Source organism: Oncorhynchus keta, chromosome 8 (assembly GCF_023373465.1).
Source record: "Oncorhynchus keta strain PuntledgeMale-10-30-2019 chromosome 8, Oket_V2, whole genome shotgun sequence".
NCBI lineage: Eukaryota > Metazoa > Chordata > Actinopteri > Salmoniformes > Salmonidae > Oncorhynchus > Oncorhynchus keta.
This window is the reverse complement of record NC_068428.1, coordinates 5,650,000-5,667,051: the sequence shown is the minus strand read 5'-3', so window position 1 is coordinate 5,667,051 and position 17,052 is coordinate 5,650,000. Positions and strand designations below refer to the sequence as shown.

Genomic DNA, 17,052 nt, shown 5'->3' with positions numbered 1-17,052 from the left:
ACAGCTGCTAGAATCCTGACTTGAACCAAAAAATGTGATCATATTACTCCAGTGCTAGCCTCTCTACACTGGCTTCCTGTCAAGGCAAGGGCTGATTTCAAGGTTTTACTGCTAACCTACAAAGCATTACATGGGCTTGATCCTATCCATCTTTCCGATTTGGTCCTGCCGTACATACCTAAACATAAGCCTCCTTATTGGCCATGTACTCTTATTATCTCCACCCGGCACAGCCAGAAGAGGACTGGCCACCCCTCAGAGCTACTTCCTCTCTAGGTTTCTTCCTAGGTTCGTGTCTTTCTGGAGAGTTTTTCCTAGCCACCCCTCAGAGCCTGGTTCCTCTCTAGGTTTCTTCCTAGGTTCCTGTCTTTCTGGGGAGTTTTTCCTAACCACCGTGCTTCTACATCTGCATTGCTTGCTGTTTGGGGCTTTCGGCTGGGTTTCTGTACAGCACACAGATGTAGAAAGTACTTTATATATAAATGTGACTGATTGAAACATGTATGAGCACACATTGCTATGAGGATTTACAGAAGTGAGCCATACACTTACCAATGTTTGGATGGTTTAGAATCTTCATTATTCGGACTTCTCGGAAGAGCTGAAAAGAAAGGAAGTTGAGAAGATGTGAGATTTTCTTTCCTGCAGACATTTAGAGGAAGAGGTACATAACTGGTGACATTCTCTGGTTGTTGGAGGGATAGTATAGGCCAATATTGGACACTAAAACTAAAGTATGTACGTTAATGCAGGCTTCCACACATACTCTAACACACACAAACACATTACTTTTTTCATTGTTATTGGTAACTTCCAGTCCCCCCCATACCGCTCCTAAAACAATCTCACTTCCCACAAGTTACTTCCACATGAAAGCCCAGAACACCACAACAAACAGAGACGGAACGCGAGAGAGAGAGAGAGACAGACAGACAGAGACAGAGAGACGGACAGAGAGCCTCCCAACTCTCCCAGACTATGACTTCCTGGTGAGTTTGGAAAAACACTTACTCTGCCTTTCTTTCTTTCCTCCCTCTCCCTCACTCTTTTTCTGTCATGAATGAATGAGCAGGACAGTCTCTCGTTCCTGTAGCCACCCATTGTGATGCTATTGGACCATGGGGTCTCAGATGACCTTCTGACCCCGATCTCTTGTCATTGCCCTGGGACGTAGATGATCTGATTGGCCGGTTGTCAGCCGTGGTCTCCCACGCAAGATGGTAAGGCCTTCCCTTGGTATCCCTCTACCACTCCATCTATTTGACTCTCTCCCTTAGAGAATACATTCAATGTCGCCAAAAATTATTGGGTCTCCTAGGAAACACTTAGCAATTTTGTTTCCTACCCTGTCACAATAACCCTTCCCTGGGATTTTAACTGGTTGTCAAACAACACTGTATTCAAAGTGCCCACTATTATGTTCTAACTATGGGGCGGCAGGGTAGCCTAGTGGTTAGTAACCGGAAGGTTGCAAATTCAAACCCCGAGCTGACAAGGTACAAATCCGTCGCTCTGCCTCTGAACAGGCAGTTAACCAACTGTTCCTAGGCCGTCATTTAGGCCGTCATTGAAAATAAGAATTTGTTCTTAACTGACTTGCCTAATTAAATAAAGGTAAAATATATATATATATATATATATAAATAAATAAAAATTGATGAATCATTATATTTCCATGATGCCAACAGTTTACCAAAGTGTTTTGATCTAAATCACAAGTCAAATATCAATTGCAACATTTGGTAAAGAAATAAGGCCTATAACTGTGGAAATGATCTCAAATGAGTGCAGGAAATGCAGAAATTGACAAAAGTGCTGAAAATTATTTTAGGTTGAATTGAACAGTATAAAACAATCAGAATAAAGAAAGACTAATTGAAATCACTTAGAATGTATGTGTTGCCACTCTAGGATCACTCACTACTCATAAAGCACCCTGGGATCACTACTCATAAAGCACCCTGGGATCACTACTCATAAAGCACCCTGGGATCACTACTCATAAAGCACCCTGGGATCACTACTCACTACTCATAAAGCACCCTGGGATCACTACTCACTACTCATAAAGCACCCTGGGATCACTATTCACTACTCATATAGCACCCTGGGATCACTCACTACTCATAAAGCACCCTAGGATCACTCACTACTCATAAAGCACCCTAGGATCACTCACTACTCATAAAGCACCCTAGGATCACTCACTACTCATAAAGCACCTAGGATCACTCACTACTCATAAAGCACCCTAGGATCACTCACTACTCATAAAGCACCCTGGGATCACTATTCACTACTCATAAAGCACCCTGGGATCACTACTCACTACTCATAAAGCACCCTGGGATCACTCACTACTCATAAAGCACCCTAGGATCACTCACTACTCATAAAGCACCCTAGGATCACTCACTACTCATAAAGCACCCTGGGATCACTACTCACTACTCATATAGCACCCTGGGATCACTATTCACTACTCATATAGCACCCTGGGATCACTCACTACTCATAAAGCACCCTAGGATCACTCACTACTCATAAAGCACCCTAGGATCACTCACTACTCATAAAGCACCTATGATCACTCACTACTCATAAAGCACCCTGGGATCACTATTCACTACTCATAAAGCACCCTGGGATCACTATTCACTACTCATAAAGCACCCTGGGATCACTACTCACTACCCATAAAGCACCCTGGGATCACTATTCACTACTCATATAGCACCCTGGGATCACTCACTACTCATAAAGCACCCTAGGATCACTCACTACTCATAAAGCACCCTAGGATCACTCACTACTCATAAAGCACCTATGATCACTCACTACTCATAAAGCACCCTGGGATAGCTCACTACTCATAAAGCACCCTGGGATCACTATTCACTACTCATAAAGCACCCTGGGATCACTACTCACTACTCATAAAGCACCCTGGGATCACTATTCACTACTCATATAGCACCCTGGGATCACTCACTACTCAAAGCACCCTAGGATCACTCACTACTCATAAAGCACCCTGAGATCACCCACTACTCATAAAGCACCCTAGGATCACTCACTACTCATAAAGCACCTAGGATCACTCACTACTCATAAAGCACCCTGTGATCACTCACTACTCATAAAGCACCCTGAGATCACTCACTACTCATAAAGCACCCTGAGATCACTCACTACTCATAAAGCACCCTAGGATCACTCACTACTCATAAAGCAAATGTATAACTTTTATTATTCAAAAACTAAAAATACCGTCCAATTTCTTTATATTTTAAATACTTTGATATGATATTTTGGCCATGTCGCCCAGCCCTAATCTCTCTGTATCTCCAACCATCTCTTTTGCTGCAACTTCCCCTCCAATCCATTTCTTCCTCTCCACTCCATCCATCTCCCTCCCCTGCTCGCTCTTCAGGCAGGTGGCATAAATAGGGGCCTAGACCTCAGCACGCTTGGTGTGTTATAAGAGTATGTTATGTGTGTGTGTGCATGTGTATCAAGTAAGTGTGTGTGTGCTTGTGAGTTGAGCCTGAGTGCGCTTGTGTATGTGTGCGCAAGTGTTGTGCATTGACTTCTGAGTACTGGGAGGAGTTCACTATCTCCGAGTGCTCTGACTCATGGCTGGTAGATAGATCCCTGACAAAAACGGTCCATTATCTCCTGCGTCACAGGTACGTACACGCACACATTGAATCAACGACCCACACACACACACAACCAACTTACTGAAGCATGTGTGCACAAACACACAGCTTCACTGACACACACAACCAACTTACTGAAGCATGTGTGCACAAACACACAGCTTCACTGACACACACACACAACCAACTTACTGAAGCATGTGTGCACTGACACACACACACACACACACACACACACACACACACACACACACACACACACACACACACACACACACACACACACACACACACACACACACACACACACACACACACACACACAACCAATTTATTCCACAGGACACCAATGAACTACTATTGACTTCCTGGTAAAGTAAGATATCAGAATTGTAGCAACATATCTGAGATAAATACATGATTTTGAAACGTGAATGAGAACACAGAGTTTGGAGATCTCCCTGCCTAGAATAAATCCCCTGGGTCATGATCATTAGGCACCAAACAGTATAAAACGTTCTGGTTCGGGTATCCACCCACTTTGCCCAGTGTGGGTAAAAAAAACTGTTTTGGTGATGAAATTACAATACCTTATGTTATAAAATACATTTTATCATGATAAATGAGCATTCATGTTCTGAATAGTTCAGTGTGGTCTTTAACATATTATTAACATTATATATATTTTTAAAGTCTGATTTCATAACATAATACATCCGATAATAAGCAGAGCTTTGTTGAAACCTGCGATGAGAGAGGTTTCTCGTAATAACCTGAGGATTTGACATTTTGTGGTCTTCGTCTTCAATGTTGTTTCAGCGGGTCGCAGAAAGAACATTTACCACGACACGAGCTGAATTAAATGTATGAGGCTTTGAAAATGAAAAAAAGTGTTTTATACACTCAGTGCGCCGTTGATATTTCACAGAAATATGCTTGTTTTTGTCAGACATTATCGAAAAATAAGACATTTAGACTATGAAAAGTGTATACTTAAATATGAAAATACATGTCATGTCTCAAAATCGATATCCATCTTACCTCTATATTGGTTTTTATTTCCTGTAGATTTCAAGAAGAAGTGAGCCTGTCAGGTAGCCAGTAAACCTAATTCTTGCACAAAATCCAGTCTAGCTGACCTGATGCAACTTTCCATATTTTTGACCACTTTCTTTTTATCTGGCCTCCATTGATTCATTCACCCTAATTTTGGCCCATCCTACAAGGGTAAAAACCCCATTAACTTGTTTATTAACTGATTATGACAGAGACTTGAGATTTGGACCATTGTTTTTCTTAGAGAATTAGCTACACAATTAAACTATTATTTTACCCATTGGTCAAAATATGCATTTCTGATTGGACACCCTAGACTGAAAAAGAGAGGTCCTACATGGACTTGTCCATTAAACACTCATATTGATTGGTCGTTGGGCCATTCTACCGAATCAGTGCCTTTTTCCGTCCCCAGGACATTACAAGCATAAGTATGCCTGAAAAATATCAGCATAATACATTATATTATGAAGCAACGTGTCCTGCACTTTGTCCTAATTGCAATGTGAGGATAAATCATGTAAAACTTTAATTAAAAACTTTCCAACACTACACTTCACCATGGAATATAATGATTAGAATCCTATAGAAATCTACATTTTTTTTGTATTATTGGGTGACTCTATTTCCAATTTAGACATAAAATACATTTTCTCATCAGAAATTCATAATATGTTAGTTAAAATACACATTTTAGTCATGTCCCCAGGTTTTCACTCAGTCATGTTACCCTGACACATTCCCCCTCTAAAAATGTGGGACATTCCACAAGTCACATGATCAACAGGAAGTAGTAGCATTTGAGTCTCCTGACCAAACGTTCTCCCTCTTTTTCTGTATCATATTGTAAGTATGACTGTGAATGTCAATCTCAACGTACAGTCCTGTAACCTAAATTATTTCTTAATGTTATTATGTTGTTTTTAAAGATACTATTAGTCAACCACTTGAAGGTGCTAAGTGTTATCATGCTATTAGCATTGATGCCATGTGGCTACATTTCATGTATTTGCTAATGCTATGCTAAAAACTCAGTCCTGTAACATTCAGTCCTGTTACTCATATGAAGGGTAAAAGGACTGAATAAGAGTAACAGGGGTGAGAAGTTTGAATGAAATAGCCATTTTAAATGTGTGTCTGGTATATACATTGATTAATTATAATACTATTCTCTTGATATTAAGTTTTAGAGTTGGAATCACTGAAGGTGTTTTCAGTTTTACAATGTGAACACATTACTTACCGGGAGCCAATCGATTAAGTGCTGCAAGACAAGCAGCGGCGCTGTCGCTTGCGACACAATACCGACCCAGAAAGGAGAGAGAGGTACTTAAAAGAAGGAACAGCAGAAATACAGGGAGGACAGAGCATTCAGTCGATAACATTAGTAAGAGGGAAAAGCACAGACGTCGCAAAAAAAAGTGGAGGCAGACTACAGGATCAAGTCCAGGAAAGATGGCAGCTTCATAAACAAAGTCCGAGATTTTTACACCAGGGATGATGTCAGTCAAATTACGACCGGGAATAGGCAGACCCTCACCCAGAAGAAAATCAAAAATTCAGAAGAGGTTCCTTTAGGACAGGATGAAAAATCTACATGCAAAGTTTCTGGCAGAACATGATGGGTCGATCTCATACTTCCTCTTCTGCTCACTGCCCCCCTTTTGGGTTGGTCACCCAACTCTAAGTGACCGGGAGACTTGCATGTGCAAGCTGAACGAACATCTCAGTTGTATAGTACAGAAACTTCACCACCTGAAGATCATCAACACTTTCAATCTTGATGAACTTCTAAAATCCATCACGGAACATCCAAAGTCATCATAAAAATAAAAAAAGAGTTCCAGACCACCCAAGAGCCACTGCTGGAACAGCTGAACCTGATGCTACGCAAGTTTAACAGGCACACTTACAACATCAAGAATCAGTTTACCCACTACAGAGCACTGAAACAAGGCTTGAAAGCATATGAATGCTTAATTCATGTTGACTTTGCACACAGGTGTGCTTTATGTGCATACAACCCCCCCTGACCAGTGTCCTTCTGCAGTGTCCCCCTCTAGACAGAAGGGCCCACCAGCAATCTGGCAGCACTTGTCACCAGTGCTTGATTATGTGCAGAGTGCACATCCAGAGGTCTCCACCATCCATTTTTACAGTGATGGCCCTTGTACTCAGTACAAGCAGCGAGGGAATTTTTCTGCAGGAACGTGGAACTTCTTTGAGGCAAGCAACGGCAAGGGTGCCCCTGAAGAGGACGGCTGACAGTCTTGTCGGCAAGGGGACAGATATCCCTGATGCTTCAGAGCGGTTTTCTGTGTTAAGCAAGACTGATATAGCAATCAAGTTGTTTTTTGTGGAAGAGGAAGCAGTCGACAGAACAGTGTCAGAGATGCCCAAGGATGTGCCACCAGTTCTACGATGAAGATGCACCAGGCAGTAACCCTGGGCCATGGAGAGCTGACCTACAGGGACGTCAGCTGCTTGTTCACAGCAAGACAACATCTGAGCTGTGAGCGCTTTAATGCAAACCATTTCACATTCAATCAGTGGCAAAGTCCTGAGGTTGTTGGCAAATGGTGTGTGCTGAAGTACAACGGTCAACTGTACCCTGGCATCGTCACAGACAAACAACACACATGTCAAGTTTTGTTGTATGAAAAGGATTGGGGCCACAGGTTTCGCTGGCCAGCCTGCGAAGACATCCTTTGGTACCCGTTTCAAGACATCCTGTGTACCATCCCACCAGTGAGGCAAGTCACAGCTCATTACATGGAAATTGACAACAAAGTCTGGGCCAAACTAGAGATTGTTTCTTAGAAAAGGCAAGTTTCCGCGGGGAAAATATGCCGCTGTACAACGTGACAGTTTCCACACCCTAATTGTAGGATAACCAATACCCAAACGGAGATGAAAGTAGTGAAAATAAAAATCTCATTGCTTTATCAAGACCAGTCCCCGCGCCTGTCTCAGAGCAGCACCAAACGGTGCTGAAATAGTTGACCACACCCGGGTAGGGTGTTCAAATCCTATTATAACAAATTGGATGACGGTGGGTCAGAACATAAGTATATAATATTAGCATAATTAATTGGACTACACTACAAATTTAACATGTTTAACACATATGCTTAGTACATAGTACATTCGGTGACAATAAGATAATCACTATGTATCTATTCAATTATTATTTGTCTATTTCTCTGTGTGTTGATTGGTGGGGAAAAACAGGTCTACACAGCCTACTTTTTTAACGTCGACATTTGTTCAGAACAATTTGCTTGACAGCCAGATTAAATGTTGCTCTCAAAAAGTATCAAGAAGAAAGATGGATAAGTATGCTCTCTCTAATTCTCTTTCTCTCGGAGGTCCTGAGCCCTAGGACCATGCCTCAGGACTACCTGGCATGATGACTCCTTGCTGTCCCCAGTCCACCTGGCCGTGCTGCTGCTCCAGTTTCAACTGTTCTGCCTGCGGCTATGGAATCCTGACCTGTTCACTGGACGTGCTACCTGTCCCGGACCTGCTGTTTTCAACTCTTTAGAGACAGCAGGTAAGAGATACTCTGAATGATCGGCTATGAAAAGCCAACTGATTTTTACTCCTTTCTCAGGTGCTGACCTGTTGCACCCTCGACAACTACTGTGATTATTATTATTTATGAACATTTGAACATCTTGCCATGTTCTGTTAAAATCTCCACCCGGGCACAGCCAGAAGAGGACTGGCCACCCCTCATAGCCTGGTTCCTCTCTAGGTTACTGCCTTTCTAGGGAGTTTTTCCTAGCCACCGTGCTTCTACATCTGCATTGCTTTCTGTTTGGGGTTTTAGGCTGGGTTTCTGTACAGAACTTTGTGATATCAGCTGATGTAAGAAGGGCTATATAAATACATATGATTTGGATAATGAAAATCAAAGTTTCAGAGGAGAACTAATTATGAATCTAAGCATAGAACGTTCAGTGGTATTCCCGCCCCATATAGAGGCCCGACACAGAAACATTGAATCATTAACTGCAAATTGCACACGCAGATTTTTTTGGCGGGCATATTTTGTCATTTAAACGGGTTCAATCTGCAGTCACAAGGAAGAGGGAAGCAGTCGCTGACAAGGTGGAGAAAATTGAGGCCTTTACTAGGAAGCTTGAGTTGTTGGATTTGGACTTGTCATCTGGAAGGCTACTGCACTTCAGCACACTGAAGAAACGGCAGGCAGAGGGACCAGGCCGAGGGACCAGAGGGACCAGGCCGCAGCATCGTCACAGAGCTGATGGAACATTTAATAAAGCAGCTGAGGGACAACGTATCCACCAGATTTGAAGACCACACGCCCAAGGACATCATTGTGTTTGTACGTGATCCTCTCACAGTCCGCCCAGGTGGAGAATTCTCCTCCCTTGCTAAGAAAGCGATACCCTCGCTGGATGAGGTTTTTTTAAATGTAACCTTTATTTTACAAAATGCCTCCAGCTGTCCATCACTACTGTAAATAAAAACACAGAATATCTAAGGGGCTTTTATTTAAATATAATGCAGGGTTAATAATAATAATAATTTTAACCCCTTCCACTTGCTAAAGGTTCCAATTGATCTTTTTTTGTTAAATCAATTAGTATATTTGAGTTTAACCACAATATTTGTTGTATTATTTGTTCTGTCTTTTCTGATGGGTTAAACTGAAATTGCAACCAACTTCCTATGGCTTGTTACTTTGGAGATGATTTTGTTTTCAAATAACCCGAAAGTGAGCGATTGTCACCATAGAAAGAAGCTGGCTTGATGAAAACGATGTCCATTTTGTCTGTTCTCTTCGCAATGTCATTTTTTTTCCAGATAAACAGCTCATTTTTTTTCCAGATAAACAGCTCATTTTTGAATGGTAACTGTGTTAAGGGTGGAGTTTGGGGCAGGGTGAGGAGTACTGGAAAGGTGTGACTTTCAGTTTACAATAGGCCATAAGTATACAGCAGATCGCAGATTGTCCTCACTTTGATTATGCTGTAACAACATACTGTAGCACCATGACCAGGATCTCTAATCATTTAAGTGAGCAGATTAGGGCTTTCAGGAGGAACGGAAAATCTACTGGAGACATTTAAAAAAATACTGGTAGCCTTGGGGATTTTGGTCACGGACAGTGCTATTTGCAAACACTATCATCAGATGTCTGTGTTACGTCGAACGGGAAAGCCCGGGAAAATGATCAGGTACAGTAGGCTACAATACTGTAGGCCTAATAATGGTTAAATAAATCGACTGCTGGTCTTTAATGTCTGCGGCACATGTTTACATTGTATTTCAATTCCAGCAAGACTATTGAAGCCATCGACTCACTAATGGATGAAGATGATGAGCGCTCTGAAAAGCCATCAAAATTGCTACAGAAAAAAAGAAGATCAAGCCGAGTCCCAAGCATCCCCTCAAACTCCATGTGTGGGGGGCAATTTCTCGCCAGGGACCAGGCCCGTTGTTGACTGTTGATTCTAAGTTTATCTATTTAAAAAGCAAAAAAGGTATTGAACACCATGCTTGGCCCCGGTACAGTAGGCCAGGGGGCTCTTGACTTGGGTCATCAGGTTTCTCAAACACACAAGCCCGACAGGTGTAAAAGGCTCAATTTAGCTGCTAGCTCCCCCGGCCAATGACTTTTAACATGAAACGAGGTAACAGTATCTCCTCAAAGGTGTTTAATCCAACCCCCCCTCAAAGGCTTTAGGGGATATTGTTAGTGAATGAGAAAAAGAGAGTGGGAGAGAAGATGAGAGTGTGAGAGAGAGAAGGAAAGAGAGAGAGAGCGCACGGTGTAAAGACCATGTGTCACCTTTTGAAGGAAGCCAAGGTGCGGTGTTGGAGGTGATCTGAGGACTGAGGACCAACGTTTTCCAGTGACCTAACGGACTGACAGGAAAAACTGACAACTGACCTGCAGCCTGTTTTGCCAACTCTATCTCTGGCTTGGTTGAGATGGTTGACTTAGTTTGTCAAGGACTAATATTTAAATTCAAGGACCATCAATTTGTAATAATTCCTATTAAGCAATTGTTTAGTCACCACCAGATGGCAGTATATCACCACAACCTCATGAAGATAAAAAAAAACTAACTTACTAATCTTCACTGCCTACAAGTTCTACTCAATAATATGTGTTTCACACTTTTCTTATATGAACTGTAACTCAGTAAAAGCTTTGAACTTATTACACCTTCCGTTTATATTTTTGTTCAGTATACATGCTAACAATATTAAATTGTCTTTATTTAAATGATCCTTATATTTCACTACACTTTAGGTCCCACAGGCTGCCCCAATACATAGACATATTCAAGGTATTCCAGTACTTGAATTTCAGAGTGACAAATTCAAGTGCTTTATGCACCTTGTACCCTGGTAGTGGCGCCCTCTCTAAATAGACAAGAGCAAGCTAGCTTATCGCTAAACATCCACCATATTGCTTTCGCTCATCGTGTCACTTCAGATCAGTGCATATGATAGAGAGGCCGTGAGGAGAGGAAGCCCCCTTAGACTGTTGGGATGAGGGTAGGGTTAACCCCATTTAGTCAACTGGTCAATTGTTTGGTCAATAGTGGTTAACCGAGAATGTTTTAAAAACATTACAATTATTTAAAAAATGATGCAACATCTTGATTGACATCTGTCTCAGCGGACTAATCCAATGCGGAAGCCACACCAGTATCACAATGTTTGGCTAACCTAATTTCTGGGAATGCATTCATTATTATTACAGTATTTTACAGTTCTCATTTCCGGAGTGGACGTGTTTGTACAGCGCACCACCCAGGGTACACTTGTGAGAAACAACTTTTAGTTTATTTCATTCCATGTACGAGTTGTCAATTTATTCATTCTGTTTGGAGCGCTCCTGTCAATGTCGAGTAAGGATGCGCTCCTGATTATACATAGAAGTAGGCCTAGGCTACCGAGCCTGCGCTTAAATGTCAGCTTCTAAAATGTGCCCATTTGAGGATCTGATAATATTTCTGATGATCTTAACTCGCAACCACTAATGATCTGGAGCTTCTCAAAGTCATTTTCTTCACCTCAAACAGCAAGTAAACAAAGTCTGTTTTTTACATCCATTGAGAATGACAATTGCTCCTAAATGTAGCCTATTTCTAAAATATTTCCACAGCTCTCTCCCTTTTGATAACCACTCGGCATGAAAGAGGGGGGGAAATGTCATGCTCTGATCAGGTGGAAATGTCATAAAATAGGCCTACCTGATTACTTCTTATCCCTTGTGCAAATAGCCTACAGTTGTGCTTGTTTGGCGCTCACTGGTGCGGAAAACTCTGAGGGTCCAGAATATTTCATACAAAAGTTTCAAGTTTGTTAGGTCAAGCTTCTGGCTGGACCAAATCGATAGTTGATACGTTTCAAGTTCCTTGCAGACATGCCATGTGTAGTCAATTTGATCGATTTTTATAAGGATATTTGTTGCAGGCTGAAATGTTTTTATTTGTTGGCTTTATATAGGCTATTTTTACATTGTTGGCAATAGAAGTAACTTTTAGATTGTATAATTTTCATTTTGATATAATTTTAATTAATCACATGACAATGATTTTGAGATAGGAAGACAATTATAAACTAAACTGTTCAACAAAAATATGCATACGAAAATCATAACTCACATCAGTAGAATTGGTCATATAAATTGGCACACCAAGGTTTCCAACCCCTGGTGTAGCCTATTACCGGAAACTTTGTGAGCTTAAAAGCCAGCGGGAGTTGGTGGTTCGGGAACATTTTTTTATTCTATTGGTTAGGCTACCTTAATCTCTGGCTCCTTCTTGAGTCATTTGTTTCTCTTAAATATTTCCATTACAGTGTGCTTAAAGCATCAGACAAGCTCAGAAGACTTAAAAAGATTTGATTTCATTAAAACACATACGGTATGTTAATATATGGAAAAATACACATTTTAATATTTCAACCAATTGATTGCTTGAAAGAACAGACAACTCTAATTCGCCCAAGATTTGTTTTTGTCGGGGACAGCCCTAGATGAGAGAGTGGAGATGAAGACATGAAGACAGTTTAGACTATTGGGATTGGGGAAAGGAGATGAAGACAGTAAAACAGTTTAGACTATTGGGATTGAGGAAAGGAGATGAAGACAGTAAAACAGTTTAGACTATTGGGATTGAGGAAAGGAGATGAAGACAGTAAAACAGTTTAGACTATTGGGATTGAGGAAAGGAGATGAAGACAGGAAGCCAGTTTAGACTATTGGGATTGGGGAAAGGAGACGAAGACAGGAAGCTCACTTAGATTGTTGGAATGAGGGAGAAGAGACGAGGACAGGAAGCCAGTTTAAACTGTTGGAATGATCCTCTCTCTTCCTCAAAATAGTTTTTGCTCTTGCGAGAGAGAAAGAAACAAGGAGACAAAATAATGTTTCCCTCCCCAGTGTTTTAACTTGTCTCCTTTGGATGTGGAGAGGGATTTTATGGGTGTAGACCAACAGTGAAATGCTTACTTAGGGGCCCTTTGCAACAATGCAGAGAGAAAGAAAAATATACAAACAATGGAAAAATAAATACACAACGAGTAACGATAATTTGGCTTATACAGTGGATTGGGGAAGTATTCAGACCCCTTTTTCCACATTTTGTTGTGCTACAGCCTTATTCTAAAATGTATTAAATGAATACATTCTCAATCTTAACACTATACCCCATAATGACAAAGCGAAAACAGGTCTTTAGAAAATGTTGCTAATTCAACTTGGAGTCCACCTATGGAAAATTCAATTGATTGGACATGATTTGGAAAGGCACACACCTGTCTATATAAGGTCCCACAGATGTCAGAGCAAAAACCAAGCCATGAAGTCAAAGGAATTGTCTGTATAGTTCTGAGACAGGATTGTGTCGAAGCAGAGATCTGGGGAAGGGTACCAAAAAATGCTGAAAGTCCCCAAGAACACAGTGGGCTCCATCTTTCTTAAATGGAAGAAGTTTGGAACCACCAAGACTCTTACTAGAGCTGGCCGCCCAGCCAAATGGAGCAATCGGGGGAGAAGGGCATTGGTCAGGGATGTGACCAAGGTCCCAACGTTCACTCTGAAACAGCTCCAGAGTTCCTCTGTAGAGATGGGAGAACCTTCCAGAAGGACAACCATCTCTGCAGTGCTCCACCAATCAGGCCAGACGGAAGCCACTCCTTAGTAAAAGGCACATAACGGCTCTCTGGTTTGATGAAACCAAGATTGAACTCTTTGGCCTGAATGCCAAGAATCACGTCTGGAGGAAACCTGGCACCAACCCTACGGTGAAGCATGGTGGTGGCAGGATTATGTTGTGGGGATGTTTGTCAGCTGCAGGGACTGGGAGAATGGTCAGGTTTGAGGGAAAAATGAGTGGAGCAAAGTACAGACATCCCCTTCATGAATCATTTCTCCAGAGTGCTCAGGACCTCAGACGGGGGCAAAGGTTCACCTTTCAACAGAACAACGACCCTAAGCACACAGCCAAGACAACTAGGGGTGGCTTCGGGACAAAGTCTCTGAATATCCTTGAGTGGCCAAGCCAGAGCCCGGACATGAACCAGATCGAACATCTCTGGAGAGACTTGAAAATAGCTGTGCAGCGACGCTCCCCATCCAACCTGACAGAGCTTGAGAGGATCTGCAGAGAAGAATGGGAGAAACTCCCCAAATATAGGTGTGCCAAGCTTGCAGCATCATACCCAAGAAGACTCAAGGCTGTAATCGCTGCCAAAGGTGCTTCAACAAAGTACAGAGTAAAGGGTCTAAATACTAAAAAATCTAAAAACCTGTTTTTGCTTTGCAATTATGGGGTAGTGTGTAGATTAATGAGGGCATTTAAAAAATGTAACATACCCAAATATTGAAAAAGTCAAGGGGTATAAGACTTTCCAAAAGCATTGTATGTACACAGTAAACTGTAGCAGCAGTGTCCGTGACAAGACAAAGCATTGTATGTACACAGAAAACTGTAGCAGCAGTGTCCGTGACGAGACAAATCATTGTATGTACACAGTAAACTGTAGCAGCAGTGTCTGTGACGAGACAAAGCATTGTATGTACTCAGTAAACTGTAGCAGCAGTGTCCGTGACGAGACAAAGCATTTGTGCAAAAAGGGTCCAGGCATAATGGTTAACTATTTAACTTTCGTCACTGAAAAAAATGGTACCTTTATTTAACTAGGCAAGCCAGTTAAGAACAAAAACAATGATGGCCTAGGAACAGTGTTAACTGCCTTGTTCAGGGGCAGAACGGCAGATTTTTACCTTATCAGCTCAGGGATTCGATCTAGCAACCTTTCAGTTACTGGCCCAACGCTCTAACCACTAGGCTACCTGCCGCCCCAAATGCTTGGTGTTAACCAACAGTGGAATGGACAAACTACTAAGCTGTTCAGGGTCCTGTTGGTTCCAGATGTGCTGCATCGGTACCGCTTGACATGTGGTAGCAGAGAGAACAGTCTATGGGTAGCTGGAGTCTGACACTTGTTAGGGCCTTCCTCTGATACCGCCTAGTATCGAGGTCCTGGATGGCAGGGAGCTTGGCCACAGTGATGTACTGGGCCATACGCACAAACCTCTGTAGTGCCTTGCAGTCGGATGCCAAGCAGTTGCCATACCAAGCGGTGATGAAGCCAGTCATGGTGCTCTCAATGGTGCAGCTGTAGAACTTTGAGGGGCCATGCCAAATCTTTTCAGCCTCTTGAGGGGGGAAGGGTCGCTGTCGTGACCTCGTCACCTGTGTTGGTGTGTGTGGACCATGACAGATCCTTAGTGAACTTGAATCTCTCGACCCGCTCCCACTACAGCCACGTCGATGTGAATGGGGATGTGCTTTGGTCCTCCGTTTACTGAAGTCCACGTTCAGCTCCTTTGTCTTTTTTTTATAATGACGTTGAGGGAGAGGATGTTGCCAAGTCTCACACCTCATCCCTATAGGCTGCCTCTTCGTCATCGGTGATAAGGCATATAGCCGAGGAGGGCACTATGGTGTTGAATGCTGGGCTGTAGTCAATGAACAGCATTCTCACATAGGTGTTCCTTTTGTCCAGGTGGGAAAGGGCAGTGTGGAGTGCAATGAAGATTGCATCATCTGTGGATCTGTTGGCACAATATGCAAATTGGAGTGGGTCTAGGGTTTCTGGGATGCTATTGTGAGCCATGACCAGCCTTTCATGGCTACAGATGTGAGTGCTACTGGGTGATAGTCATTTAGGCAAGTTACCTTGGCATTCTTGGGCACAGGGACTATGGTGGTCTGCTTGAAACATGTAGGTATTACAGACTGGGTCACGGAGAGGTTGAACATGTATTTGAAGGCACTTGCCAGCTGCTCAGTGCATGAGCACGCATCCTGAGTGCGTGTCCTGGTAATCTGTCTGTGAATGTTAACCAGTTTATTGGTCTTACTCACATGAGCTACGAAGAGCGCGATCATACAGTCATCCGGAACTCTCATGCGTGGTTCAGTGTTGCCTTGAAGCGAGCATAGAAGGTACTTACCTGGTTGGCTCGCGTCACTGGGCAGCTCGCTGCTGGGTTTCCCTTTGTAGTCCGTAATAGTTTTCAATCCCTGTCACATCAGATGAGCGTCAGAGCCGGTGTAGTAGGATTCCTTTAGCTCAGTGTGGATGTTGGCTGTAAGCCGTGGTTTCTGGTTGGAATATGTCCGTACGGTCACTATGGGTAGACGCAGTCGGTGCACTTCTTAATGAAGCCGGTGACTGATGTGGTCAACTCCTAAGTGCTATCCGATGAATCCCGGAACATACTCCAGTCTGTGCTCGCGAAAACGTCCTGTAACTTAGCATCCGCTTCATCGGACCACTTCCTGTTTGAGTTTTTGCTTTTGCGACATTCTGGTAGAAATGAGGTAAAAACAGATTTCAGTGTCCCTGCATTAATATCACCGAACACTAGGAGTGCCGCTTCTGGATGAGAATGTGCTTGTTTATCCATTGCAGCGCCATTCAAACATTGTAGAGAGAGAGGCAACTCAGAAACAGATTCACACACGGTGTTAAATGCTGGATTGGGTGACGAGCAGGACTCTACAGCGGTTATGTAAAGTGTGTTCCCTTCCTGCCTGTGAGTCTAGCTGTGAAGTAAACAGACGCCCAAAGGTACTTTCTTGCTTTATTTACCGGTGGCTCATCTGGTTAGTTGATTGGCAGCGCTCTCTTTTCCTGGAAGAGAGAGGGGAATGAGTGTTCACCACTGACGATTCATGGGAAAGAGGGATTGAGCGAGGGACAGAGCCAGGGAGTGAGAGAGAGTGAGTGAGTGAGTATGTTCCCCTCTCAAACAGTTCATGTCAGCATTAAA

At 42.6% G+C, this 17,052-nt stretch overlaps 1 protein-coding gene and 1 long non-coding RNA gene across 3 annotated transcripts in view; one reads left to right on the top strand and one right to left on the bottom strand.

Annotated features, from left to right (window-relative positions):
* The window catches only part of LOC118386742 (MAP/microtubule affinity-regulating kinase 3-like), a 142,510-nt gene that overhangs the window by 77,368 nt on the left and 48,090 nt on the right, over nt 1-17,052 (bottom strand). For both annotated transcript variants that reach the window (XM_052523415.1, XM_052523416.1), the window contains exon 4: nt 553-601. In XM_052523415.1, coding sequence (XP_052379375.1) covers nt 553-601 — 49 coding nt within the window. The remainder of the gene's footprint in view (nt 1-552; nt 602-17,052) is intronic.
* LOC127931327 (uncharacterized) lies at nt 5,503-9,988 on the top strand. The gene is made up of 3 exons (XR_008140694.1): nt 5,503-5,564; nt 8,087-8,271; nt 8,800-9,988. It is a non-coding gene; the product is annotated as an uncharacterized LOC127931327 (long non-coding RNA).